Source organism: Carcharodon carcharias, chromosome 11 (genome assembly GCF_017639515.1).
Source record: "Carcharodon carcharias isolate sCarCar2 chromosome 11, sCarCar2.pri, whole genome shotgun sequence".
Taxonomy (NCBI): Eukaryota; Metazoa; Chordata; class Chondrichthyes; order Lamniformes; family Lamnidae; genus Carcharodon; species Carcharodon carcharias.
Genome location: NC_054477.1, coordinates 35,945,032 through 35,971,838, shown reverse-complemented (window position 1 = coordinate 35,971,838; position 26,807 = coordinate 35,945,032). Strand labels below are relative to the sequence as shown.

The 26,807-nt window shown below is 45.4% G+C and overlaps 1 protein-coding gene across 1 annotated transcript in view; it reads left to right on the top strand.

The window, feature by feature from the left end:
- The window catches only part of LOC121284011 (FRAS1-related extracellular matrix protein 2-like), a 277,796-nt gene that overhangs the window by 239,125 nt on the left and 11,864 nt on the right, over nucleotides 1-26,807 (top strand). Inside the window, exons 17-23 of the mRNA XM_041198924.1 lie at nucleotides 922-1,114; nucleotides 5,441-5,545; nucleotides 7,315-7,442; nucleotides 19,164-19,298; nucleotides 21,959-22,085; nucleotides 24,602-24,789; nucleotides 25,144-25,290. Coding sequence (XP_041054858.1) covers nucleotides 922-1,114; nucleotides 5,441-5,545; nucleotides 7,315-7,442; nucleotides 19,164-19,298; nucleotides 21,959-22,085; nucleotides 24,602-24,789; nucleotides 25,144-25,290 — 1,023 coding nt within the window. The remainder of the gene's footprint in view (nucleotides 1-921; nucleotides 1,115-5,440; nucleotides 5,546-7,314; nucleotides 7,443-19,163; nucleotides 19,299-21,958; nucleotides 22,086-24,601; nucleotides 24,790-25,143; nucleotides 25,291-26,807) is intronic.

Genomic DNA, 26,807 nt, shown 5'->3' with positions numbered 1-26,807 from the left:
AAATTGCGAGGTTCAAAGCAGTGCAGATATTTGTCAGAAATGTAGATAGAAAACAAAGGTAGCTGGGGGACAGCTCTGGTCTTTTACAAATTGATATTTCTCCCAGATATAAAATGGCAGGTCTACAGGGTAGGAGTTTCTGCTTTGAGAGAGTGAGCAGAATTAGTACTGTGTAATCTTGATTATCCAGGTAAAGCAGATAAACTTTAAATCGGGGACTTCAGTTCCTTCAAGCATGGAATGTACATGCCTGGGAAAGATCATTATGGGCTTTTATGCCGGTCTCAGAAATTTTGAAAATACCGTGCTGTATATCATCCTGTCTCTCACCCACCTCGTCATTTTCCTGACCAAACATCTACCTACTTTTTTCTTATAATTAACCGTAGAATCTACCTCTCGAGGTAATCCATTTTGCACATTCACCGTGCTATGACAAAGGATTAAATACAAGCTTGGTAAATGTAGATCACCTTTCATAATCAGGAATATCCAGGTGATATAGCATTTTAAGAAAAGCACCTTTGTGGTGAAAAAAAATCCAACCACCTTTCTGACCAGTAAGTGTACAGCCTTCAGCTAACAATGGTGACAGGACTTTGCACGAAATCATTTAAAAAGGATTTGTACAGTTCAACATAGATTCACTTTGACAAAACCGCGTAGTATCCAATACTGTAAACCTATCAAATGCAATAAGTATAGAAAAGTGTGTGTGTGTGTTTGAATGTGTATATTTTAAAGAAAAAAGAAAAGAAATAACGTAAAGCAACAAAATTCTGCAGTAATGCCACCGTTCTTAAAGCAACACATTCTATTTTTGGGCTTTTCTAAAGGGACACTATTATGTTTTATATTTAGTGATGGCTGGTATCTAATGTGCTAAAAAAAATTTTTGGGCTTTTCTTTCTGCCTTATTAGGTTTTGAACCTTGTGCAGTCCTATGTGACTCTGCGAGTGCCTCTTTACGTCTCCTACGTTTTCCATTCCCCGGTGGGTGTTGGTGGCTGGCAGCACTTTGACCTGCAGTCGGAGCTTCGCTTGACTTTTGTGTACGACACTGCCATCTTGTGGAGGGATGGAATTGGCAGCCCACCAGAAGCAGAATTGCAGGGTTAGTGATTGCCAGAAATTGCCTTACTATTTCTAATAGTTAATATCAGCAAGTTCAGTTTGGTGAGGAAAAATTTTATAAGGATATCTTCTCATCAGTAATTTGCTTCTGCTATTTTAGGTAAATTTTGCAAGACCCCACACTGCTAGCAATGCTTTGTACATAGAGAAAGATCAGAAAATCACGCAATTTTCCTGATATTAGGGACATAATAACAGGGCACGCAAAAAGTCTTAATATGATTGGGCAGAGTCAACACAGGTTTATGAATGGGAAATCATGTTTTGTAAATCTGTCTAGAATCTTTTGAGGTTGTAGCTAGCAGGGTGAAAAAAGGAACAATTGTAAGGAGGACCTGGAGGCACTAATCACAATCTAGAAGAGCTATCTAATCCAGCCCAGTCTGTGGCTCCAGAGCGGAGGGGCCATATTCTGAGAGAAATCAAAGTGTGACATCACAAGAAAACAGATTGGTTAATGAATAGTTTGCTTGTTTATCCTCACATTAATTTATTGGTAATTGTAAGGTTTTATTAGTAGTAGTAAGGTTTACTAGCAGGTGTTTATTAATTATAAATTCATTAAGAAAAGCAAATGAAATAACACATAATATAGAAGGTAGGGCAGGTGATGTGATGCAACTGCGGAATGTGATCCAGAGCAAGCGCATCTGCAGTAATTGTCTATGGCTTGAGGAGCTTCGGCTCAGAGTTGTTGAGCTGGAGGCTGAGCAGCAGACACTGTGGTGCATCAGGGAGGGAGAAAGTTACCTGGACACTTTGTTCCAGGAGGCAGTCACACCGCTTAGAATAGGGTCTTCTGATTTGGTCAGGGACAGGAGGGTGTGACTGCGAGTGAGGCAGCTATGGGGACCCAGAAGATAAAAGTGGAGGAGCCTCAGCCTTTACTATTGTCTAACAGGTTCGAGGAGCCACATCCAATTAAGGGCATTGAGCAGGCTACTCAGGCAGGAAGGCCAGTGAGAGCACACAAGGCACTTATCTGCTTGATACATTAATACATCCTCATTTTTTAGGTGCAGCCCCAATAGTGGCCACCTCCTCTGGACTCCCAGCCCTCTGATTAGCTGGCAGCTCTTGGCGACTGTCCTTAATTGTGACAAGATGCAACCCCAGGTCTTGCCTTCCACCAAAGCGGGTTCTCCCACCCCCACCCAGACTCCAGCTTACAGGCTCAGTAGGTCATGTGCTTCCACCACTATATCCAGGCCCCTGTGTCAATATTGAAAGAAAGCACATGGCTTCTCAAAGCTTTGAGCAAAATCTATTCCAATTAATAATTTGTAAGCTTTATCATCACTTTGTTGTTGCTAAAAAAAGTATTGGTTGAAAGTTTTCTCTTACAATTAAGTTAGTTACTTGGAAATAAGTGAAAGTATATGTAAAAGCAGCTTCTTTACTGTTAAGTATGACTCAAGGATTGTTCTACTGTAGAGTAGCTTGTTAAAATAATTGAACATATACTATAGAGACAATAGGATGTGTAAAAAAAAGGCAAAAATGCATAATGAGGCTTGGCTGAGAGCCCAGAAATCCATTAGAGTACTGAAACACCTGAGCCCCAGAGGAAACATTGCTTGATTGATAACTCTGGCTCCCTGATCTCTTCTGTTAATGCACAATGTTTATTTGCACAAGTTTTCAAGTGCTTACCATTTTAGCTATTAATATTTTGAATGGTCTGTACGATCAAGACGTTTATTGGCCTGTAGTAAAAAGGAGCTTTTTTTTAAGTGGAAAGTTACCAATGAATTACTTTTTTCCCAAACTTTTTTTTGCACATCCTGTTGTTACTGTAATGTTCAATGGTTCAATACAGTGTATAGTGGTTGAAAGGGCATGAAAGTACCATAGCTCAGCATGAGGGGCCAAAGTGAGCGGGTGAGGGGCATACATAGAAACTAGGAGCAGATGTAGGCCATTTGGCCCTTCGAGCCTGCTCTGCCATTCATTATGATCATGGCTGATCATCCAACTCAATAGCCTGCTCCCACTTTCTCCCCATACCCTTTGAACCCTTTCGCCCCAGGAGCTATATCTAACTCCTTCTTGAAAGCATACAAAGTTTTGGTCTCAACTACTTTCCGTGGTTCACAGGCTCACCATTCTCTGGGTGAAGAAATTTCACCTCATCTCAGTCCTAAATGGTCTACCACATATCCTCAGACTGTGACCCCTGGCTCTGGACTCCCCCACCATCGGGAACATCCTTCCTGCATCTACCCTGTCTAGTCCTGTTAGAATTGTATAGGTTTCTATGAGATCCCCCTCATTCTTCTGAACTCCAGCGAATATAATCCTAATCGACTCAATCTCTCCTCATATGTCAGTCCCGCCATCCCAGGAATCAGTCGGGTAAACCTTCGCTGCACTCCCTCTATAGCAAGTACATCCTTCCTCAGATAAGGAGATCAAAACTGCTCACAATATTCCAGGTGTGGTCTCACCAAGGCCCTGTACAATTGCAGCAAGACATCCCTGTTCCTGTCTTCAAATCCTCTGGCTATGAAGGTCAACATATCATTTGTCTTCTTTACCACCTGTTGTACCTGCATGTTTACCTTCAGCGACTGGTGTACAAGGACACCCAGGTCTCGTTGCACATTCCCCTCTCTCAATTTATAGCCATTCAGATAATAATCTGCCTTCCTGTTTTTGCTACCAAAATGGATAACCTCACATTTATCCACAATATACTGCATCTGCCATGCATCTGCCCACTCACTCAGCTTGTCCAAATCACACTGAAGCATCTCTGCATCCTCCTCACAGCTCACCCTCCCACCCAGCTATGTGTCATCTGCAAATTTGGAGATATTACATTTAATTCCCTCATCTAAATCATTAATATATATTGCGAATAACTGGGGTCCCAGCACCGATCCCTGCGGTACCCCACTAATCATTGCCTGCCATTCGGAAAAAGACCCATTTATTCTTACTCTTTGTTTCCTGTCTGCCAACCAGTTTTCTATCCATCCCAATACACTACCCCCAATCCCATGCGCTTTAATTTTTCAAGCCAATCTCTTATGTGGGACTTTGTCAAAAGCCTTCTGAAAGTCCAAATGAACCACATCCACTGGCTCTCCCTCATCAACTCTGCTAGTTACATCCTCGAAAAATTCCAGTAGTTTTGTCAATCATGATTTCCCTTTCATAAATCCATGCTGATTCTATCCGATTCTGCCACTGTGTTCCAGGTGCTCAGTATTAAATCTTCTATAATGGACTCTAGAATTTTCCCCACCACCGAGGTCAGGCTGACTGGTCTATAATTCCCTGTTTTCTCTCTGCCTCCCTTTTTAAATAGTGGGGTTACATTAGCTACCCTCCAATCTGTAGGAACTGTTCCAGAGTCTATAGAATCTCAGAAGATGACCACCTTGGCATGGGGCCATAGGGGGTGGGTGAAGGGCCATGAGGTGGCATGGATGGGGCATGAGGAGTGAGATGGGGGTGAGGGCCTTAATATTTTCATTTTAACCGGGACAAAGTCTCACAGCACCAAGGCGGGCCTTTTAAACAGCCCTCCTCCGCACCCGGCAGTCCCTGTGGCTGCCTCCAAACTATTTCCTGGCTCATCTGGCCCGACTGCAGCTGCGCCCGTACCCCCATAATGAAAATCCGGTCTTTCCTGGCACTTTATCCTGAGGCAGGCAAGCCGAGCCAGGAATTACGCCAACTCCCACTACCCACCTCGAGGATAACAATTCCACCCCATAGTCTTGAGCTAACATTTGCCATACAATACTGTGGTTACGTGACAGTTACTGACTGTCAGTTCCGAAGAAGAGTCATATTGGACTCGAAATGTCAACTCTGTTTCTCTGTCCGCAGTTGCTGCCAGATCTGCTGAGTTTTTCCAGGCATTTTCTGTTTTTGTTTTAGATTTCCAGTACCTGCAGTATTTTGCTTGTATTATTATGCCAAGTTACTTCTGTGGTTTGATTTTCTCTCTGCACATTCACAGAGCAGATCAACTGAATAAAAGGAGTTTGACTTATCTAACCAGGTATTTTAGAAGTAGAATTTCCAATATAGTTCAACAGATCACGTGCCTAACTTAAGACTGTTGGAATGAGGAGTTTAGTGAAATAACAGTTGTCTGTTAACGTGGAGTGCTGGGATGGGTTCATACTGTTGTATTTTCATTCACTGTATTCATCTTAATGTCAGCACACCTTATTATACATCAGATGACATTACAGCAGGTTTGAGCTGTCAGTTCCACATAATAATATTCACTGTTTTGGACTCTTTTGCTCCCCCTAAATTTATAACCATGCCTGATGTCTGCCAACAGGTGCCCTTTACCCAACGAGCATGCGGATCAACAGTGAAGGACGCTTGGTTGTGAACTTCCGTACAGACGCACGATTCCGCGGCCTCTTTGTTATGTTGCATCCTGGTGAGTGAGTTTCTTTGCCCTTTTCTTCTCTCCTGAAGACACTCACTTCTTCCTTTTTACATAACAGGTAACTAGGATTTGAAATTCACTCTCTGATAGGGTGGCGGACACCAATTCAATCAGAGTTTTCAAAGGGGAATTGAATAAATACTTGAACGAGAAAGAATTGCAGGGATGTGGCGAAAGAAGAGGGGAGTCGGACTAATTGGAATGCTCTTTGAGAGAGCCGTGCAGATTCAAAGGGCTGAATGGCCTCCTTTTTGGCTGCACTATTCTATGATTCCAAGTACTACTTCATGGGCATACCTGTGACTGTAATTCGAGTGTTAACTTTTACGATGAGTTTTAGCAAACTGTTTCATATCACCACCCGCGTTCACTCCTACACATTTTCTAACAGGTGATCACTAGATTACCATGAGGTGCCAGTATCTGAATTAATGTTTTCCTATTCTATACTCAGGGGATCAAAGATCATTTGCGATACCTCTAGAAATCAATATCACAAAAGGTCTAGACAGAGTAGATAGAGAGAAACTGTTCCCATTAGCAGAATGGTCAAGAACCAGAGGTGATTGGCAAACAGGCCGAAGGCAACATGAGAAGAAACATGGTTGGGATCTGGAATGTGCTGCCTGAGAGTGTGGTGGAGGCAGGATCAATTGCAGCCTTCAAAGGAGAATTGGATAAATACCTGAAGGGAAAAAAATTGTGGGGGTAAAGGAAGAGGGCTGGAAGATGGAAGTAGCAAAATTGTTCTTTCTAAGAGCCGGCATAGACTCAATGGCCTGAATGGCCTCCCTCTATGCTGTAACTACTCTATAGGCAGAATTTAGCCCTTGGTTAGCGGGCAGGTCCCACCGGCTTGGCAGTGGGCGGGCAGCCGAACCCCGCCACCAAAACGGGGCCCGCCGCCATTTTGAGTGGGCGGGCCAATTAAGGCCTGCCTAGCGGCTTACCCGACAGGAAGTGCTATGCGCTTCCTGTGTGGTTGGGGAGGGGGGGGGTGCGGGGGTGTGGTAGGGAATCCCCAACTGTCAAAGTGCACTCTTTCGCGCATGCGCACAAAAGAGCGCACTGATCCCTGAGGCAAAGTCCTGTCTCAGGGAGTTTAGTGAAAGGTAAGTAAAGTCAAAAACTACAGACATTTTAAAATTATTAACATGTCCCCCTCATGTGACAACGTCACACAAGATGGGACATGTTGATAATAAACTCATAAAATTTATTAAATTTTTACAAAACGGTAATGAGACTTCATCCCGCCAGTGGATGAAGGTTCATTAATAATCTACAGGCCATGGGCTCCTGGCCTGCCCACCAGCCTTAAGGTTGGCCGGGCAGGGCATTTAACTATCTTAATGAGCCTGTCAATGGCATTAATTGGCCATTGACAGGTCGGCCGGCGGACAGCTGATTTCACTGTCTGCCCGCCTTCCTGAAGATTTAGATTCCTCCCGACGTCATCCCACGTTATTTTCCCCTCGGCGAGCGGGCCCCACCCCCAATCGCCGAGGGGAAAATCCTGGCCTATGATTCCATGTTTCTAATTTGGTCCAGTGCAGGGACCAGACCTCGAAATTTCCTGGCCCGTGTGGATGAGGTTTTTTACTGGAAAATATTGCTGAGACACTGGAGAACAGGAGTAATTTTATTCATTTGAAAATGGAAGATGTTACTGAGCAAGGTGTTAATAGCAAACATGTATTTATTTTACTGTTTGTAGTGCAGTGTTTTTGAGGTGCCCTAAAACAATCTGTCCTTTCCAGCATCACCTCTCAGCTCCATGGTTATGTCAGCTGATCACCCAGGATTGACCTTTACCCTCAGCTTAGTGCGGAGTGAGCCAACATACAATCATCCTGAGCAACAATGGAGCTTCACTTCAGATTTTGCTGTAAGTTTTATTAGTTTAAACTCAGAGCAATTGCTGATGAACCAGTTTATGCACATGTTTTATGCACATATCAAAATTAGGTGTGGATCAGGAATACTAAGTATTACTGCCTTTGCTACCTCTAGACATTCTGCTCTTCTGGCTGCCCTCCAGTCTTGCTTCCTATATAAACCTGAGCTCATCCAAAACTCCTAACTGGCACCTAACTCGCTGGCATTTAGCCTGTGCTCTGCTGAACTACATTGGCTCATGGGCCAGCAACACATTGATTTTAAAATTCTCAGCCTTGTTTGAAATCGCTCCCTGCTCCACACCCACACCATTTCGGTAAACCCCTCTAGCTTTACAGCCCAGTGAGCTCTCTGTGCTCCTCTAATGCTGACCTCTTGCACATTCCTGATTTTAAATTCTCCACCATTGATGGCCTTTTCTTCAACAGGCTGGGGGTCTTAAGCTCTAGAAGTCCTTCCCTAAACCTCTCCACCTCTCTATCCCTCCTTTATGATGCTCCTTAAAACCTACCTCTTGGACCAAGCTTTTGGTCATCTGCCCTAATATTTCTTTGTGTGGCTCTGTGTCAAATTTTGTCTGATAACATTCCTGTGAAACACCTTGGGACATTTTACTGCTGTAAAGGCACTGTATGAATGATAGGACTTTGTTCAATTACTGATTTTACAATTGACATGATACTTTGGAGCAATTCTCGATGACAAAAACTTACAGAGGGCCTTGTCCTAAAGTATTTACCTGAAAAGTTCACCCTGTTGCCAAATCATTCCATTTGCAGTCAGGGTTCTCTGTGCGGGCAAGTGATGGGCAGGAGGGGTCCCTCCTTAATGGGCACCTGGGCCAATTGGAGGCACAAGCCCCCCCCCCCCCACCACCCATGGCCTCTCAAATCTCACCCATCACTATCTTGGCACTAGCGAGACCCCCCCACCCATACACATAAGACAAATCCTGGATCTAGCACCTCTCGCCTCCCTCCTGAAGTGCTGGAGAGCTGCTGGCCTCTGGTTGCCAAAAGGGGTGAAGTCCTGCCCCCAGCCTAGTGAACGCCGATTAACCATTAAGTAGCTGTGGGGCAGCCGGTGTTCTCCACGGCAGGCTCCACCATCCCCCAACCCCACCCTGACTTTTTAACTAGGGGAGAGTGGTGGGGAATCCAGTGCCCCACATAATTCAGCCCTAGCTATTCAACACATAATTTAGGCTTTCACAGCATAGTTCTGAGCGCTGCATCGGCAGAACTGCTTTCCTTTAGATGGAACATTGAATTGAAGCTCTGGTTCCCTGTAAATGGCCCACATTGAAATTAACAGTCACTTTAGAGAGCAGGCTGTTTTTCTTACGGTGCCCTAACCAACCACCACCAGAGTAGATTAACTGGGCTTTTTGTCTTGGGGGCATTTGTGAGACTTGTGTGCACAAAATGGCTGCTCTGTTTGTCTCGTAGCGACAGTGCAATATTTGAAAGTAATTCATTGTGCATGAAATGCTTTGAGATGACCTTGTGAGACCTGAGGCAATATTTAAGAGCAATTGTATTTTTTTAACTTCCCACATGAAATAAGGTGTAAAAGATATTTTGCTGTCTACCCACGAAACACAGTGTTTGTTTCTGTTTATTATTGTGATCATTAGTCATGAAGGTCTTAATAAATTTTCAGAAAACAGGCTTAACGTACAAACATACGAACTAGGAGCACAAGTTGGCCACTCGGCCCCTCGAGCCTATTCCACCATTCATGGCTGATCTGATTGTAACCTCCTGTCCTCCCCTGATAACCTTTCATCCCCTTGTTTATCAAGGCTCTGCCCAGCTCTGCCTTAAGTATATTCAGACTCTGCTTCCACTCCCTTTTGAGGAAGGGAGTTCCAAAGACTCACTCCCTCTGAGAGAAAGAATTCCTCATCTCTGTCCTAAATGGGTGGCCGCTTATTTTTAAGCAGTGACCTCTATTCTCTCTCAAGAGGAAAGGTGGGCCAGAATTTTACGTTCTCGGAGCGGGCGCGCGATGGTTCCAAACTCACGTGAGTTCACACGAGAAGACGCCAGGCGGGTGTCCTGACATCACTACGCCATCGCGCGATATTACAGTCGATGGGACATGCATGGGAGTCGGAAGCACGCCCACCGACAATTAAAGGGGCAATTAAGCCCATTAAAAAGGCAATTGTCGCAATTTTACATGGCCCGTGCGATTTAGCAGTCGACGCACGGACCACTCAGCTGGGTGGCCATCCTATTTTTGATTGAAACTCGATCCAGGATGGGATAAAAATCGACCAGAGCCGTGGAAATTTGAGTAGGTAGGAATTTAGGTGTGAGTTGGTTGGAGGTTGTTTACAGACAGTTCTTTGCATTTCCTGTGTGTTCTGGAGGACTCTTTGGCTTAGAAGCTTTCTTAGAGCCCCCTTCAATACACTATCCTGTGCAATCTGTATTCTAGCAAATGGGGATTGTCTACACCTTAAAGGGACCTCCTCCAAAGAAACCAGCTAGCCAGGCTTCAACTGCTGGGCTCCCCCACATCCAGGGAGCCATAGATTACACACATGTGGCCATAAAAGTGCCAGTGGGTGAGCTGGGTGCCACAGGAATGGGTTCCACTCTATGAATATCCAGATTGTTTGCAACCACAGATACAGATTTTGTAGGTCTGCGCCAGGTAGCCTTGCAGCTGCCGTGATGCATACATCCTGAGACACTCCCAAGGGTCTTCGTCAATCCAGCTCAGTTGGATGAAATAAAGTTTGCAGCCCTTCCCTTCCGTCACAAGCCACTCCCATGTCTAACACCTGTGAAAAAAACGAAGCACATTCAGGCCTTGGCTCATAACGAAATCTTTATATGGTGGTCCCATTAACACAATTTGTACATAGAACGCGTATTAACTGAGGTTATATCACCCATGACAAGCCCTCCTGTGTTTACAGTGCCTTAAACTTCTGCTTGCGAGTGCTGCGTCTTGGTGCCCCCACTTCACTGGCAGAAGCATTAGAGGCAGCCTGCTGACTGTGCTGCCCTCGATGACCTTGATGGACATCCACTGGCCAGTGGAGCATGTGCAGCCACTGCCTGACGTCCAGCGCCATGACTGGGCACTCATCAGTCATCATGGCCTTATCAGATGCCATGGGCACTGGCAGAAGGGTGAAGGAGCTTCTGCCTTCATCTGGTGTGCCCTGAGAGGAGCTTGCAGATGCGACATGCAACTGGTCTGCCAGCGTGAGGTTGGTTTGAACCTCCCTGCTCACCATTGATGGACGGGCACTGAGCAGAGAGATTCGGTGCCTCATCCATCTCTAATACTGACAGTGACCTGCTGAGGTCACTGCCTGTGTGATGGCTTGCAGGCCCAAGCGCAACCGCAGAAACCCCTGATTCTATTCCTGGAGCTGCCTCTCCATGACAGTCACCACGCTCTCAATGGAGGAGGCTGTTCCCCTGGAGCTCCGGGTCAACGCATTGCTCACGCTTCGCATGGACTGCTCTAGGACAGAGACCATGGCAGGCACACCCTCAGGGATCTCCTCCAGATCTTCACACGCATCCCTTTGGACATCCAGCATCTTCCACCTGCTGGACAACTCCAGAGGCTCATCCATGGGTCTGGTCTCCAACAGTTAGTTCTCTGACTGTCAGCGCTCTGGGCACTCTCTGCCTCCATCTGCTCCTCATGCGAGTGTGATGCCCCCTCACCCCTATGCAGTATATGAACCCACACTCTATTGCTCACCGACATGCCTATGTCTGCGCTGGTGCTTGGTTTGGAGAGAGGATGTGACACGGGTGCATCTGTCGGCAGCTCCTTGGGTGTCAAGGGAGGGTCTTCAAGTTCTCTCAGGCATCGTGAGGATAGCGCATCTGAGGGAGGAAGAGAATATATCAGTTGATAATATCATAACGAAGTGACTGTGCATGCACAGCGGTCGCTTGTCACAATGGACAACCGCCTCACTGAGTCACTGATTGGATGACCAGTGGGGACTCTTGATTTGAGCATCTCATTGGAGATGCCACGGACCTACAACTCTTACAAACTTCCCTAGTCTCTCAACTGTCCACTAGACTCTTACTTTCCTCCGAGACCCTTGCCTCTCCGCATGGGGAGATTATGCTTCAGTTATACAGGGAGCTAGTGAGACCACATCAGGAGTATTGTGTACAGTACTGGTCTCCTTATTTAAGATAAGATGTAAATGTGTTGGAAGCAGTTCAGAGAAGGTTTACTGGACTAATACTAGGAATGGGTGGGTTGTCTTATGAGGAAAGGTTGGACAGATTAGGCTTGTATCCACTGGAGTTTAGAAGAATAACAGGCAACTTGATTGAAACCTTTAAGATCCTGAGGGGTCTTGACAGGGTGGATGTGGAGAGGATGTTTCCTCTTGTGGATCGCTCATTCAAGACAGAGATGAGAATTTTTTTTTCTCAGAGCATCCTGAGTCTCAGGAACTCTCTTCCTCAAAAGGCGGTGGAAGCAGAGTCTTTGAATATTTTTAAGACAGAGCTAGATAGATTCTTGATTAACAATGGGGTGAAAGGTTATCAGGGGTAGACAGGAATATGGGTTTGAGGTTACAATCAGATCAGCCATGATCTTATTGAATGGTAGAGCAGGCTCAGGGTGCCGAGTGGCCTACTCCTGTTCCTAATTCGTATGTTTGTATATATGACCTGTGGACCTTGCTCTACACTTACATTCCATGTCGAGGGCGTCTATCTCAAACTTTGAAAGGATCAGGACATTGGCCATCCCACCACCTGTTAGCGCAGGCTCCAGCGTATTGTGGCTTCTGTTCTCCTGTACGGACAAAAGTGCAATCATTAGTCAACCCTCTACCTGCCACACTATACCAACCTCAACTGCACCCGCCCACTACCCCCCACCCCCCGCACCCAGGAGACCCAGGTTGAGGTGCCTGTCAGATTGGCATACTTCGCCCTTGTACACACCCAAGGCAAGTGGGCACATCTCCCAGCCTTGGACAGTACAGGAATATGTTCCATTTGGCACTCTGCATCTCACACCCCTGAGCACCAACAAGAACAGCCACTCTCCAAGACATCTACACGCAATTCCAGGCAAAGTTGGTACTCGTGCGGAGTGCAGAAGATCATTGAACCTTTTCCGGCAGTGAGTCCATATACAACGTACAACATCATGCCTGCTCACCTGAGCAGCCATCTCCATCCAGGTGTCCTTCATCTGGTAGGGTGGCCTCCTCTTGCCATCCCGCGACATGAGAATCTCACACTTGCTCCATGAAAGTGCGCAGGCACTCGTCAGAGAACCGGTGGGGAAGCAGAGCGCCACCAGCATTGCCCTCCTGCTTGGCACGCCCAGCAGCTGCTGAGGCCATAATTCCTGCCAACTAAAAAGATTTCAAATCTCTCGGAGACAGCTCCCTGAGGCTCCTCACCAACTCCTGGCAGCCTTCAGGGAATTGCCCGTGCAGTTTTTAAACCCCTCTCTGGTCCCTATTGGATCCGGCGCCTGCCATGCTCCCGCCCTCACAGGCAGCACTGAGCCCCTTTCAGTGCGCATTTCAGGCCAGCCAGCGTAAAATCGCATTCAGGTTGCGATCGCAGATGGGAGCGAATATCGCATCCACTTCCGGGCACGCCGATAGCATATGCATGACAAGCGCAAAATTCAGGCCATACTCTTCACAACCACTCTGTCAAATCCCCTCAGGATCTTCTATGTTTCAATGTTGCCTCTTACTCTTCCAAACTCCAATGGATACAAGCCTAACCTGTCCAACCTATCCTTGTAAGACAACCTGCCCATTCTGGTATCAGACTGGTAAACCTTCTCTGAACTACTTCTAATGCATTAACATATTTCCTTAAATAAGGGGACCAATACTTTACGCAGTACTCCAGATATGGTCTCACCAGTGTCCTATACATTGAAGCATAACCTGCCTACTTTTATATTCAATCCCCCTCGCAATAACCAATAACATTCTATTAGTTTTCCTAATTACTTGCTGTACCTGCACACTAGCCTCTTGTGATTCATGCACTAGGACACCCAGATCCCTCCGAATCTCAGAGGTCTTCAATCTCTCACCATTTAGATGATAAGCTTTTTTATTCTTTCTGGCAAAAGGGACAATTTCATATTTTCCCACATTATACTCCATTTGGCAGATCTTTGACCGCTCAATTAACCTATCTATGTCCCTTGTAGCCTCCTTATGTCCTCTTCACAACTTACTTTCCTATCTATCTTTGTGTCATGAACAAATGTAACAACTATACCTTTGGACCCTTCATCCAAGTCATTCTTATAAATTGTAGAAAGTTGAGTCCCCAGCACTGATCCCTGTGGCACACCACTCATTACATCCTGCCAACCAGAAAAAGACCCATTTACGCCAACTCTTTATTACAACCGGAATGGAGAAGTATGCAGTTTATCTAGCCCCACTGGTCCACAGGTCACATCATTAATTTAAAAGTTTGATTCACTCACCAAAATGGCCAATTGTTTATCTTCATTACCATTACCCAGAATAAAAGAGACTTTAACCAGGCTTCTTTCAATAAACTCAGAATGATTGATTTATTATAAAACAAAACTTTTTTTTAACAAGTTGCAAGAACTGGTTAACACACAATTGTAAACTGGTAGTATAACCATCTATCCCCTTTAAAAAAAAAAAATCCCCAGCATACTCAGACACACACACAGACAAACAAAGGACAAGCAAGTACAGCCTCTGTAGACAGGGGTGGATGGAAAGAAACTTTACAAGAAAAGGATAAGGTTCGCAGGGTTTCAACGCTGTCAATCTGGTGCTCACTCATGTGAAGGCTGATTGCTAGTCACTGTAGTAGTCGGGACGTTCTTTCAGAAGGAGCCACGACGTGGTTGAAAATATAGCCGGATCAATGCTTCTCGTCTCAGCTTTTCAGGTTTCCAAAAGCAAGCAAGTTATATGCAAATGAGAATTCTCTGCCGGGAGATTGATCACCAACATGGAATATTCAGGCAAGACAGGGAGACGGCCGGTTAGGGCAGCCTTCCTTCTCGGCTTATCCCCCAAAAGACTGAGTTTGAAAAACAACAGATTCAAAACTCTGCCATGTGATTTCCAGTAAATCACTAGCCTTTGCCTTTACCAGATTTTTCCCCATCAATTAAAGTGATTGCAGTTCATAACAAACAAACAGTTCTTCCCCCTTCAAGCACTATGCTGGTCAGATGATTTTTTGGAATAGGCATGCTTGTTGACAGTTCCAAGGTGAACTTATAACCTTTTTGAAAAAAAACTCCTGATCAACATCCAAGTGTCCAGATAATGCAATGTCTTTCCAAATTTTAAACGAAAAGTATAGTTTTGAAAGATGTGATTCTAACATCTCTGTTTTCTGCCAGCCAGCCAGCCAGCCAATATTCTATCCATGCCAATTTGTTACTCCCTACACTATGAGCTTTTAGTTTCTGCAATAACCTTTGATGTGGCACTTCATCAAATGCCTTCTGTAAATCTTAGTATATCTACCAGTTCCCCTTTCTCTACAGCACATGTGACTCCTTCAAAGAACTCCAATAAATTGGTTAAACATGATTTCCCTTTCACAAAACCATGTTGACTGTAAGTGCCCTGCATGACATCTTAAATAATAGCTCTTAACATTTTCCCAATGACAGATGTTAAGCTAACTGGCCAAGGAGTTACATTTGCTATTTTCCAATGTAATGGAACCTTCCCCTAATCTAGGCAATTTTGGAAAATTAAAACCAATGCATCAACTATCTCACTAGCCACTTCTTTTAAGGCCTTAGGATGAAGTCCATCAGGACCTGGGATTTGTCTTCATTACCAATACCCAGAACAAAAGAGACTTTAACCAGGCTTCTTTCAATAAACTCAGAATGATTGATTTATTATAAAACAAAACTTTTTTTAACAAGTTGCAAGAACTGGTTAACACACAATTGTAATCTGGTAGTATAACCATCTGTCCCCTTTTTAAAAAAAATTCCCCAGCATACTCAGACACACACACAGACAAACAAAGGACAAGCAAGTACAGCCTCTGTAGACAGGGGTGGATGGAAAGAAACTTTACAAGAAAAGGAACTCCAACAATTTGCTAAGTACCACTTCCCTGGTGGTTGTAATTTTCCTGAGTTCCTCCTTACCTTCCCATTCCTGATTTACAGATATTTCTGGGATGTTACTTTATAGTGAAGACTGATGCAAAATACATGTTCAATTCATCTGCCGTCTCCTTATTTTCCATTATTAATTCCCCGACTCACTTTCTATAGGACCAATGCTCACTTTGTTTTTTTTGTTTACTTTTATTTAAATATCTATAGAAACTCTTACCATCTGTTTTTATATTTCTACCTAGTCTTTTTCTCACTCTAATGTTTCAGTCCTTATTAATCTTTTAGTCTATCTTTGCTGTTCTTTATATTCTGTCCAGTCTTCTGACCTGCAACCCATCCTTGTGAAATTATATGCTTTTTCTTTAAGTTTGATACTATCTTAAACTTTTTTAGTTAGATGGTGGATCCACACCATGGAATTTTTCCTTCTCATTGGAATGTATCTATTGAGTATTCTGAAATACGCCTTTAAACGTCAGCCACTGCATCTCCATTGACCTATCTCATAACCTCATTTGCCATTTAGCTAGTTCTGCTTTCATACCCTCATAATTACCCTCAATTAAGTTTAAAATACTAGTCTTGGACCCACTCTTCTCTCCCTCAAACTCAATGGCCAGGATTTTCTGTGCTTGTCGGGCATATTCGGTGGTATTGAGCAGACAACATGGTGCCATCAGTTTCACGACGGTGTGAAACCATTTCGTGATCGTCCACTCAGCCCACCAATGGTGGTCCACATTTCCCACCATCGGATGTTGGGAACCTCATTGCAATACATCTGCATATCATTCACCCCCCCCCACCCCGTTAGATCATCCGTTCACATTGACGTGCTTTCCTGCCGCCGTGTTTCACAAAAGCATATAAAAGGTGTGCACTTGGCGGGCTGCACATTGAGGGGAATTTGGAGGTGAGTACACAGCAACAATGTGCAGCACTCACCAGGGTCTCCTGTTGGACTTCAAGCTTGGCGGCGCATTGTGGTGGGCAGGGGGGCAAGGGCTGCTTTGCGGCTGAGGCAACTTGTGGAGGGGAAGCAAGGACTGCCTTGCAGTTGAATATAGCACACAAGTATTTGGGGTGGGGGGTAGGGTGGGTGAGGGAAGCGGCCATGCAGTGGGGACACCTTATATAAAGTGACCACTCTTCTGCAACTGAGACAGTTCAGGCACAGTCACATTGGAGTCGGGCTTCTAGCTTATCTGCCCACTGAAGCAACGCAGACGCATCAAAGTGCCATCAAGTGCTCCAGAGATTTTCACCCCGCCCCGGCACAGATTGCAAAGCCATGAACATTTTAGTGGACTGTAGAACAGTTGTACGACTGCACACATTGTACAATCTCCTCGTTAAAGTACACATTGTTGCTGTGTACTCACCTCCGTCGTTGTCTGCTGCACCCTTTACAACCTGGCACTGCCATGGGGAGAGGAGCTGGCTGAGCAGGAGATGGAGGAGCTGGAGGTCTCCTCTGATGAGGAGGATGTTGACAGTGATGAGGGTGAGGAGGTCCTCGAAGGTGACAGTGACGGGGATGAGGCCCTCAATGACAGAGGAACGTTCGGGAGGCCCTCATAGCTGCTAGATTTGTGGAGGATGATGATGACATGCAGTGAGGAGACACCATAGATCCTCACATTGCATCTGTGAACATTTGACTCCAATCTGGCTTATGGCAGCATGCATACCCTCTGTGTTAATGCTCCTGTTATGGAGACTCAGGGGAGGCCCTAATAGTCGCTCAGTTGCAGGAGGATGATGACAACAGACAATGAGGACACTGCATAGATCTTCACATAGCCTCTGAGAATTTCTGACTCCTGTCTGGCCGAGGGCAGGTCACTTGCACTCTGTGATCAGGGTAATATCATAGAGACAGAGCCATGAAACTTAGAAGCATCTGATCCTTTGTCCACCTTCAGCTTTGAAGCATCTGATCCTTTATCCACCTGAGCCTTTATCCACCTGAGCCCTTAGGAGCACAGAGTCACTGGTCACAGATGCTGAAAAGATGAGGGCCAGCGCCACCTTAAAGGTGCTGAGAGCACACAGGAAGAATGACGGAACTCTATGACACTTGCCCACGACATTCTGGCAGCAATGATAAGCACAGTTAAGATGCAGGCAATTGTAATATGTCCAGTGAGTGTGAGGCCAGACCATCACTTTGGTCTGAAGGCTGCACAGAGCACAGGGACGAGGCCCTGGACTGCGACACCTGCCTTTATCTTGTGTGGAAAGGTTTCACCTCTGAGTGACAGAACACTGCTCATCAGAACAAGGAGTCACAGGCAGGGACACATTCTTGGGAGTTTATTGACAATAGTGAACAGTACGTACAAGTGATTAACACCCAGGTTGTGCAACTAATTATTCTTAACTTTCCTAAACCTGCCGCTATGTCCTGGTGCTCCCCCGACGTCCACAGTGGAGGTGGATTCAGCCTGCTGACTGCAAGGCCCTGTCTGTGATGACTTTGGCGGGCGTCCTCTGGAGGGCCAAGCCCTGGGCCCAGTATAAGATGGCATGTGTGGATGGTGAGTGGTCCCATGGATGGGATGAGGACAATGATGGTGAGTGTGAGAGAGTGAAAGGTGATGCCCCATGAACTGGCAGTGAGTGAGATCTGTGTGGATGTGCAATGGGCTTGTGCGTATGTGAGTTGAGAGTGATGAGAAGATTGACTTACCTTGACGGAAGGGAGGAGATCATTCATCCTCTTGCGGCACTTGGTTGCTGTCCTCTTCTGAAGGGTGTTGGCACTGACCCCACTGCTGCCTCCACCTTCCAAGTCTAGTTGGTCACGCTGCTGCCCATCCTGCGGCCAGAACAGGGGTAGAGGACATCCCGGTGGGATTCCACGGCATCCAAAAGGCATCCCAGTGACATGCTGCCAAACCTGGGGGCTGCAGTTTTTTTGCTTTTTGTGGACATCTTCCCTGCAGCAATCATGGGCTGGAGGCGCTGAGATGTGGTGTGCACTGCTGGACTTTAAATATGGCGCCTAGCATGATGAAGTGACGAGGTGATGGCGGGCGGATGAATGACAGCCCGCCTGCCATGGAAACAGCGAGTTTCCCGGGAATGCATAAATAATGTGGCGGATTTGTGACAATTCAGCATGAAAAGCCACCATCGTGGCCACCCGCTACCGCACTTAGTGCAAATCTGGGACCATTCTGCCCAATGTTAAATTCCATCATATATTGATCACTGCTACCTACGGGTACCTTCACTGTGAGAGCATTAATTAATCCTGTTCCTTTGCACAATATCAGGTCTAGTATAGCCTGTTCTCCGGTTGGCTCCAGAACATGCTGTTCTAAGAAACTGCCCCTAAAACACTATGAACTCCTCATCTCGGCTACCTTTTCCCATCTGATCTATACAGCCTGTTTGTAGATTAAAATCCCCCATGATTATTAAAAAGACTACAGGAAGGTAACTGTGACAAGTCAAAAAATTTAGAGAAGATATATTTAATATTGATGTAAATATTTATAGATTAGGATTAATTTCCTAAATGATGTAGATTTGTTTTCTAAGGTTGCAATTAATCTGTTGTTTGTTCCAGGTCCGTGATTATTCAGGAACATACACTGTGAAGCTGATTCCTTGCGTCTCTGCTCCGAGCCAGGAGTATACCATCCCAATTGTCTGCAATCCAAGGGAGCCAATAACCTTTGACCTTGACATCCGATTTCAGCAGGTACCAGATTATTAGGCAGCTCAAGTAAACCGCTCCTCACTCGATTTTTCCCTGACCACCCCTCCCTACCGTGTCTCAGTTGTGTGGGAATAAGGTGGTAATGTGATGAAAATGGCGGCGCTGCAGTTAAGGAAACTATTTTGCCAAAGTCCATATCATCACATGTTGGTGGGGACCTCGGTATGGGCAGCTGAAGCAGCCACTGGATGTAGGCGGCAATCTTGCTAACCTATTCAAATCGGGGCCCTCTGTCATTGATTGGGGCTCAAAGCAATTTTGAAGTATCAATGGGCAGAGCGTGCGCAACTTTCTTAAACTGCAGGACGCCCAAGGAAAGTTTCAAAAATAGCTTTTTAAGTGGTGTGTTTGAGGTCACAAGGAGCACTAGAACCTGCCTCTGCCCAAGTTTCCTGTTTTAAAATAAAAACAGAAAGTGTTGGAAAAACACAGCCAGCTTGGTAGCATCTGTAGAGAGAGAAACAGAATTAGCATTTCGAGTCCAGTATTACCCTTCTTCAGAACTCTCTCCGCAGCTGCGGTCAGGCTGGCTGAAGTTTTCCAGCACTTTCTTTTTATTTCAGAACTCCATCATCTGCAGTATTTTGCTTTTGTATTTCCTGTCTTATCAGCTCCATATGTGACTTAAATGTCAAATTTTGTTTGATAGTGTCCCTATGAAGCACTGGGGCATTTGGGGCATTTTGCTACTTTAAACGTGTTCATAAATTCATTTTTTAAGCCTATCCTTTCATGGGATATGGGCATTGCTGGCAAAGCCAACATTTATTGCCCATCCCTAACTACCATTGAGAAGGTGGTGGTGAGGCCGCCACCTTGAACTGCTGCAGTCCATGTGCTGTAGGTACACCCACGGTGCTGTTTGGAAGAGAGTTCTAAGATGTTGACCCAGCGACACTAAAGGAGCAGCAATACAGTTCCAAGTCAAGATGGTGTGTGACTTGAAGGAGAACTTCCAGATGCTGGTGTTCCCATACATCTGCTGCCCTTGTACTTCGAGGTGGTAGAGGTCGATGGTTGGGAAGGTGCTGTTGAAGGTGATTTGCTGCAATGCATCTTGTAAATGGTATACACTGTTATCATTGTGTGTCGGTGGTGGAGCAAATAACAGTTTAAGGTTGTGGATGTGGTGCCCAACAGGCGACCGCTTTATCCTCAATGGTGACAAGCTTTGTGAGTGTTGTTGGGGACCCACTTATCCAGGCAAGTGGAGTGTACTCCACCACATTCCTGACTTGTGCGTTGCAAATGATGGACAAGCTTTGGGGAATCAAGAGGTGAATTCCCAGCCTCGGATCTGTTCACTTGTAGCCACAGTATTGATATGATTGTTCCAGATGAGTTTCTGGTCAATGGTAACCGCCCCCCCCAGGAAGTTGATAGTGGGAGATTCAGCAATGATAATGCCATTGAATGTCAAGGGTTAGATTCTGTCTTGCTGGAGATAGTCATTGCCTGGCAATTCTGTGGTGTGAATGTTACCTATCACTTTTCAGCCTGAGCCAGAATGTTGTCTAGGTCTTACCTGTGGAACTCCTGCAGCAATGTCCTATAACTGAGATGATTGGCCTCCAACAACTAGAACCATTTTCCTTTGTGCTATGTGTGACTCCAACCACTGGAGAGTTTTCCCCTTATTTCCATTGACTTCAATTTTGCCATGGCTCCTTAATGCTACTGGCTTGTTCAAATACTGCCTTGATATCAAGGGCCGTCACGTCAACTCCCTCTTGAGTTCAGTTCTTTTGTCCACATTTGGGCCAAGGCTGTAATGTAGTCAGGAGCTAAGTGGGCCTGAGAATCCAAACTGAGGCTCAGTGAGCAGATTATTGTTGTGTAAGTGCAACTTTATAGCACTGTCAATGTCACCTTCCATCACTTTACTGATGGTCGATAGGAGACTGAAGGGATAGTAATTGGCCGGGTTGGATTTGTCCTGCTTTTTGTGTATAGGACATACCTGGGCAATTTTCCACATTGCTGGGTAGATGCCAGTGTTGTAGCTGTACTAGAGCAGCTTGGCTCAGGGTGCAGCTAGTTCTGGATCACAAGTACTCAATACTATTGCTGGAATAATGTCAGGGCCTACAGCCTTTGCAGTATCCAGTGCCTTCAGCCATTTCTTGATATCACGTTGACTGAATCAAATTGGCTGAAGACTGGCATCTATTATACTGGGGACCTCCGGAGGAGGCTAAGATGGATCATCCACTCGGCACTTCTGGCTGAAGATTGTTGCAAATGCTTCAGCCTTATCTTTTGTACTGATGTGCTGGGCTTCCCCCATCATTGAGGATGGAGTTACTTGTAAAGTCTTCTCCTCCAGTTAGTTGTTTAATTGTCCATCACTATTCACAACTGGATGTGGCAGGACTACAGAGCTTAGATCTGATCTGTTGGTTGGCATGTTGTTGAACCCTGAGAGGGACCATGCATGTTTTTCACGTGGTACTACATCCTGCAGCTGTCTGGCAAGTGGCGAATGGTAGATTGAGTGACAGATATGCTCATGATTGAGAGCGCCTGGCATCTGTCGGGCACATAGATCAAAGTACTGCCACATGCTCAAGAAGTTTGTAATCCTGCCTTCCCCATTATTGCTTACTAAGTTTTGATTTATTGGCGTTGTCTGCTCCTTCCAGGTGAGCGATCCTGTTGCTGCCGAGTTCAGCCTGAATACTCAAATGTTCCTGCTAAGTAAAAAGGGTCTCTGGTTGTCTGACGGCTCCATGGGATTCGGAGAAGGCAGCGATGTCGCTTTTACAGAAGGTATGGAAGTTGAGCCACTTTATTGCTACAAATAACCAGGCTGAATGTGAACACTGCTTAATTATCTAATACTGAGACACAATACAAAAAAGCTGTTCAATTCCCTTCCTTCAAAATTCCAAGCAGGAAAAATATATGTCAGGCTCCATTTTATTTAATATCTCAGCACAGCAGTCTCCAGCAGCCAGCCCCTCCCCCCCACCCCGACAAATTGCATTAGAAAATCATCAGATAACTGTAGATAAGGAAGGCCAATCGACTCATCTAAATTAATCAGTTTTCTAAATGATGCCAGGGTTTTTGATTCCACCATGGATTGAGCGTTTTTTGAAGAACTTTGTGTTATCAATTCTAAGTTTGCCTTTTGCCAGTTTAACCTTTTCCCTACAGTAGGTGTTCAATTTGAAGTAGTCATCCAAATTTACCTTTTCTCTACTGTTCAATATCTTCTCTATCTCTGTAATTGCTTGGAAGGGTTTGCTGAAATCAATAGGAGTTACATCATGGAACAGACCACTCTGCCAGCCAGTGGTTATAGTTATTTTTTCTTACCCAGTTACATCCCAATTGATCTGAAAGAAAGCAAATCATTATTCCAACAACCATAAGTAATCAAAGTCTTAAAAGCATACAAGGACCCTGAAAATCCATGGGAGTTCCACTAGAGCCCCACCATAACTCTTGCAGAAAACTTATAGAACCACCAGAAAATGGCAGGAACTCAGTTCCACCAGGTTTTTGCAACTTCCAGGATTTTCTGGAACTTGCACTTACCCCTTACAAAGAAGATGGTGCTGCGATGAGGAGTGGGTGGAGCTGCGATGAGGTGTGGGTGGAGCTGCGATGAGGTGTGGGTGGAGCTGCGATGAGGGGTGGGTGGAGCTGCGATGAGGGGTGGGTGGAGCTGCGATGAGGGGTGGGTGGAGCTGCGATGAGGGGTGGGTGGAGCTGCGATGAGGGGTGTGGGGAGCTGCGATGAGGGATGGGTGGGGCTGCGATGAGGGGTGGGGGGGGCTGCGATGAGGGGTGGGTGGGGCTGCGCTGAGGGGTGGGTGGGGCTGCGATGAGGGGGTGGGTGGAGCTGCGATGAGGGGGTGGGCGGAGCTGCGACGAGGGGGTGGGTGGAGCTGCGATGAGGGGTGGCTGGAGCGGCAATATGGGGTGGGTGGAGCGGCGATGAGGGGTGGGTGGAGCGGCGATGAGGGGGAGGTGGAGCTGCGATGAGGGGTAAGTGGAGATGGGTACTCTTATGCTGGAAGTTCTTGCTTCCACAGTTCATTGGCGATATGATGTAATACCCTCCTCAGGTACCCTGTGGCCTCCAAATTGGCAGACATTTGTCCCACTGGGAGTGGTCCGTCCGCTACTTCTGCCCACCCAACACCTGCACACCCACCTGCCAAAATAGCATGGACTCCCAAAGAGTTTGTTTTACTTAAACCTGATGAAACCTTACAGAGGAAACATGGCTTAACGGGAGTTTGGGCAGAGGAGAGAAACCCTCAGCAACCCTTCTTCACCCCCCCGCCCGACTCCAGCGGCAGACAGGCACAAGCTTTTCTGGCTAAGAGGAGCAGTTGGGCACTGGAGATGGGCCGACAGTGGCAATTGTGCCCACCTGTCCTACACAAATTAGATGTCCTCACGCTTCAGTGAGGTCACCACAAAGAGAGCTTTAATAAGCCCAATCTCAGTGTAACTGCCGGGATCACATTACAGGAATTTTTTGGACCAACATTAAGACAGTGGTAAAAGCAAAATACAGCGGATGCTGGAAATCTGAAACAAAATCAAAAATAGCTGGAAAAACTCAGCAGGTCTGACAGCATCTGCGGAGAGGAACACAGTTAACGTTTCGAGTCTGTATGACTCTTCATCAGAACATTAAGCCAGTGGAATCTGCTATGAAATTTGTATAAAGATGTTAGGCCTTCAGTGTACCTTAGAGAATAAAGTGTGTTATTTTGAAGAAACTCAGTGACACAAGTCCAGGTTTTGCTATGTAAAATAACTTGCCGCATTTTTGCACTAGTATAGTGTTGAACATCCTTACAATAACAAGGATGCTTTGGATGAATACTCAATTGGAAACATTTTAGACCGTTCACCTGACAAGTTAAAGACACAGATGTTGGGATGTGCTGTATTGTCCTATGAAGTCTGTGACCTCATGGGATGTGGGTTTATCGTCCATGCTTTTCGATGTATTTTGTTAACCATCTCAAGTCAGATTATTCAGGGGTGTACACCCTGTTGAAACAACTTGCTGTGCCCTTATGAAGCAAGGGAAAATCAGAGCATTGAGCAACAGAATCTCCCAACAATTAGTTGTTGCTTCAGACTGAAAGTGGTCTGGAAATAGGCTGCATGTTTGCTGCCTCAGGAAATGTTACAAGATGTGGAAAGACATGAAATAGCAAAAACAAAAATTCTGGAAATGGAAGGGAAGTGAGGCAGTTTGGTAACATGGTACAAAGCTTCATCAGACTTATAACTGGAATGTATTTTCCCTGCAGGATCAGTTGTCTATGGGCGTGTGATGGTTGACCCTGTGCAGAACCTTGGAGACTCCTTCCACTGTAATATTGAGAAGGTGTTTCTATGTACAGGAGCTGACGGCTATGTGCCCAAGTACAACCCAATAAATAGTGAATATGGCTGCCTGGCTGATTCATCATCACTCTTGTACAGGTTCAAAATCCTAGTAAGTCAGTTATTTTAATAGATGGCTTGAAATAATGCTCATAATCTTGGTCATCGGTGGCATGTGCCTAGAGCTTTAGTAGAATGCAGTTATGATTTTTGTTGGGGGGTGGTGCGGTTGGAGGGAGTGGGGGAAAGATTAATGAATAAAATTTTGAGGGAGATGAAGTTATTTTAAGCATGTCAAATGAGCTGCCAGCACTGCCAATCAGCTTGCTATCGTTGGAAAGAATTGTGTTCAGTACGTAGGGTTGCCTTTCATCCAAAATATTTAACCTCCTCAAATGCAACATGAGTATTTTTTATTTTCACTGACATACAATTCTTGTAATAGGCCTTTTACTTTTTTCAACAGGATAAGGCTCAGCCTGAGACACAAGATCCATATTTTGGAAATGTAGCATTCAATGCTAGACTTGCAATAGATGATGCTGAAGCAATTGCACTTTCCAGACAGCCTGGTTCTGATGGCTTTCGAATGGACTCCTCCCCACTCTTCCAGGTAGGTAGGAGATGTTTGTTCCATATATATTGTGCAGACACTGCCAGTGTTACCCTTTCATGGCTTAGTGGCTGAAAGGCTCACGTTAGATGTGCAGGATTATCAGCACAGTTTATTGCCCTGAAGTGTATAAGGTGTTGCACAGAATTGTAGCTTATTCTTAAAGGACACACCAACTGTATTATAAAACATCAGTCACGTATTGCGCTGTTGAGGACATCGCCATTTAATTATATTGACAGATCTATGACTGAGACATTTTTATCATCAGAAAATATAGGCTGCTGAAGCCCCGTCACCTAGGCCAAAAGCAAAGGCGTGACCACACTTCTGTGGGCAGCAGGACCCGGCACTTCATTTAGTCAGCAGCAGCCATCCTATTAAGGATGACAGTCCATCCCCAAGAGCTGTCAGCCCAATCAGAGAGCTGGCAGCTCAGCAATGCCTCCACTAGCAGTGGTCATTGCTGGGGTTGCACCTGGAGGGTGAGGGCATGTCAATGGCCTGTGCCCTCGAAGACAGAGAAATGGGGTTGGGGGTAGCTCAGCAAATGAGGTGGGTCTCAGTGAACAGGTGATGCTATTGTCAGAGGCCCCTCCATGCACCATGGAGTACCCAAAAAGGAGGCCCACTCCCCCCTGGAGCCACTGGGAGACCACTAGATTCCATTGGACGGTTTCGCCATGTGGTGGCGAGCCCCGGATGTGAAATGAGGAAAATAAAATTACGCAGTGAATGGTTAGGATCTGGAATCCACTGCCTGAGAGTCTGGTAGAGGCAGTTTCAATTGAGGCCTTCAAAAGAGAATCAGAGAAAAAAAAATCAGAGTTACAGGGAAAAGGCAGAATGAAGTTAGGTGAGTTGCTTTTGCTGAGAGCTGGCACAGACATGATGGGCCAAATAGCCTCCTGTGCTGTAATCGTTTTATAATTCTGTAAAGGGCTCTCTGGTGTCCTGTTGGGATTCTAGTGTCTCAAACAAGTCAATGATTTTGGTCAGTAAGGATCTGCTACACCTTAAGGTATGTTGGCTACCTCTTACCAGGTAATTTTCATATTGATGCTCCTCAGCTTTGTCCCTGATGATCAGTTCTATTATTTTGCCAATTACCAATGTAACTGTAACTTCCTAACTCTTTGGTTCTTTCTGATTGTTTTTATTGGAGCCAGAAAAAACTCCATTAGCCACATGTTTTTTCTGGGTTTATTTAATGGACCCAATCCACTCAGTTGTAAATCAAGGCAATGATCACTAATTTGTTAATGCTTGCTGCCTGCCATCTCATAATGTGTTTATTTTCTGTGGGAGTTTGTCAGTACACTTTATGGAATTTATAATTTAAAATTTCTGCTGAGACTCAAGACATCCTTCTCAACAACAGCTGGTCTATATTCACTGGGGTTGTCACAATAGAGTATCGCTGAATTTTAATTAGTTAATGTTTTTATTACAACCTGAGCTATAAACATTAAATGCCTTTGTGTTGTAATATCCAAAGATTGGCAGTTATTGAGTAA